This window comes from Phytophthora infestans, genomic scaffold (genome assembly GCF_000142945.1).
Source record: "Phytophthora infestans T30-4 supercont1.1300 genomic scaffold, whole genome shotgun sequence".
In the NCBI taxonomy this organism is placed as follows: domain Eukaryota; phylum Oomycota; class Peronosporomycetes; order Peronosporales; family Peronosporaceae; genus Phytophthora; species Phytophthora infestans.
Genome location: NW_003302659.1, coordinates 3,512 through 6,074, shown reverse-complemented (window position 1 = coordinate 6,074; position 2,563 = coordinate 3,512). Strand labels below are relative to the sequence as shown.

Genomic DNA, 2,563 nt, shown 5'->3' with positions numbered 1-2,563 from the left:
GTCATGAAGCTCGTATGCCGTCAAGGGAACACGGCGTGGGCGTCATGCGACTCTTGCCACCTACGAGCTCCAGCTGCACCCCTCCGCTCAGTGTATCCAATAATGCATTTTAACAACGGGCTGAGCCGAAATGCATAAATGACACCTCGCGGAGTTGAGCCATGTGAAGAGTCAAACGACAATCCTTGGAAACTGCTTGCGAGGCCCGGGTCCGTAACGTCGCCAGCCGGAGTGTAAGAGCGCTTAGCAGAGTGACCGAAGCCGGCCGTGATGCAGTTGAACTCGGCTGAGATGGAACTGACGCTACCGGAAGTCCACTCGGCGAAGGAGCAGCCGAAAGAGATTGGGACCTACTTAAAACACAAGGCTGTACCAACCAATGAATATTCTTTGAGAGCTCCCAACCAACCACCCTTTTGAACAAACTTGTCGGTTTGGCTTTAGCTCTCTTATTTTATAATTTACACAGCCATGAGTGCTGAGCGACGTAGCTATAGGTACGTACTGCTGAAAAGGACAACAAGCTGGTGTCCAAATTCTCGTAAACGGTTGAAAATCCTCTGAAAACGCTGTGCTTGGTTTGCTCCGGATCATATTTCGCAGTGAAAGTAGGTGGATACATAATATAATACACGTGATTACATGTAATGCATTTGTGCAAACGATTCTTATAAAAAAACAATAGTAGAATTCATAATATTAACAAGCAAAACCTCCGTATACAACGCAGCCACAACAGAAAGAAAAGACCCGCTACCAATCACAACATCATGTGAGCTGCACGCAGGCGGGTTTGAGCCCTACCCGATCGCGTAGGAGGGTCAAACCTCAACGACCAAGCCAGATTCCAGGACCCACAAACTTGCTTCTTCAAAGTCAAACAATTTGTTCGTCGTACAACACATAGGCTTTGTAAACGAATATAACACACCAGCAGTGTTGTATTCATTTACAGCACATATGCCTTATATGCGGGGTAAGACGGTAGGGTGCTTGAACTACTTCGATATTGTACTGGCAAGATGAAACCCAACACCATTTTTTTGTTTTGCCCATAAATACAAAAGTAATTATCGGATTAATGCCGGCAGACCCGCAAAGGAAACAGGGTAGCACAGAGATCACAGACAAACACACATTGTTTGACTTTCTTGTCTTTTATTAAAATGGTGGACGCTCAAACGTCTGCGGAAAATTGATGCTGATCATGCATGCACCGAGCATTTCTTGCGATATTTAACAAACAAAGAAGCCTAAAGTGACAAGCTTTACGCCAGAATGCAGCTTGAAATGCAACAGATCTGCAGAAGCTGGTTTTAGCTACAGGAGCAGCGTAGGGATTGCTGCATGCAGTGTTAAACGCATCGCCGACAGCCCCACTTCCTAGGATCAAATGTGCATAGAAATGAGTAAAAAGAGCATTGTTGATTGTAATACTAAAGTTTGTAAGGACCAAAACATCTGATGCCATATGTCAAGAACATAGCCTCGATTTTTTTGGGCGGAACGAAAGACACGCACTTTTCGATTAAGTGTAGCATGTGCATTTGAGCAGATATTCAAGGATGATTATGACTACTTAAGAGAAGTAATCGCTATCTTTCCAACAAAAAAAAGCTCATATAAATTGGATAATTGGGTGAGAAGTTGTGAATTGGTGTTGGGTTTCATCTTGCCAGTACAGTACTATTTTGTACTTTTGTAGAACTTCGTAGTACTAGCAGCGACATAAGCGACATGCAGTACTACTATTAAAACTTTAAAACAGTTTTCACTGTAGTGACTACTTGGAAGAAGTGTTTTACTGCATGCAAAATGTGTTAATACGAGATGATGCCAAGGCCACTCGTATCTTTAAGCATGAGTTTACACGGATTAAACGACACTTGTATTTTAGCTTCTCTCTTAGACACGTAGTATGCTTTTTTAGCATTCCTTGCCACCAGCAATAATCAAACACGAGGTGGACTCGTACATAGCCATGATGTTCGTCATGAGGTACCAGATGAACGCGAACATAACGTAGAACACTGTGAGGCCTCCAAGAATCTTGCTACTTCCGCCCGTACGAAGCAGCTCCTGCGTCTCTTTCTTCTGGGGAGGCAGGAACACAAGGAAGGACCATGAAAAAATCGTCATGCCATACATGATCAGCACCGCGTACGTGAGGTCCGTTCGGATCGAGTTATCGTCAGCTTGGATACGAGCTGTCGTTAAGTTAAGAGGCTGGTTAATTACGAGCGTCAAGGCCTGTGCGAATGGAGACGCCAAGTTGCCAACCATAGTGATAATAGCCCCCTTATTACCGACGCCGGACAGCTCGACGATTACAAAGAAACCAATCATCCAGCCGACACCGTATGGAAAGTGCACTGCCATGGGGATAGCCAGGCCAGAAACCACTGACTTCGGAAGAAGGTTCCCGATAAGGAAGAAAAAGGAGAAAAACATGCGCCAATGGGGACGAGAGAAGCCGGGAAGAGAGGATCGTCTGGCGCCAGTCCCGGTGGCGCCGCCCAGTTTGAAGGACGCCTGGGTACGCCCCAAGAATAAAAACATACCG

At 45.4% G+C, this 2,563-nt stretch overlaps 1 protein-coding gene across 1 annotated transcript; it reads right to left on the bottom strand.

The window, feature by feature from the left end:
- Positions 1-1,926: 1,926 nt before the first annotated feature.
- PITG_22096 (uncharacterized protein) lies at positions 1,927-2,379 on the bottom strand (the record flags this gene model as incomplete). Its single annotated transcript, XM_002894675.1, has 1 exon — positions 1,927-2,379. The coding sequence occupies one exon, from the start codon at positions 2,377-2,379 to the stop codon at positions 1,927-1,929; it is 453 nt and encodes a 150-aa protein (XP_002894721.1).
- Between the last annotated feature and the right edge of the window lie 184 nt (positions 2,380-2,563).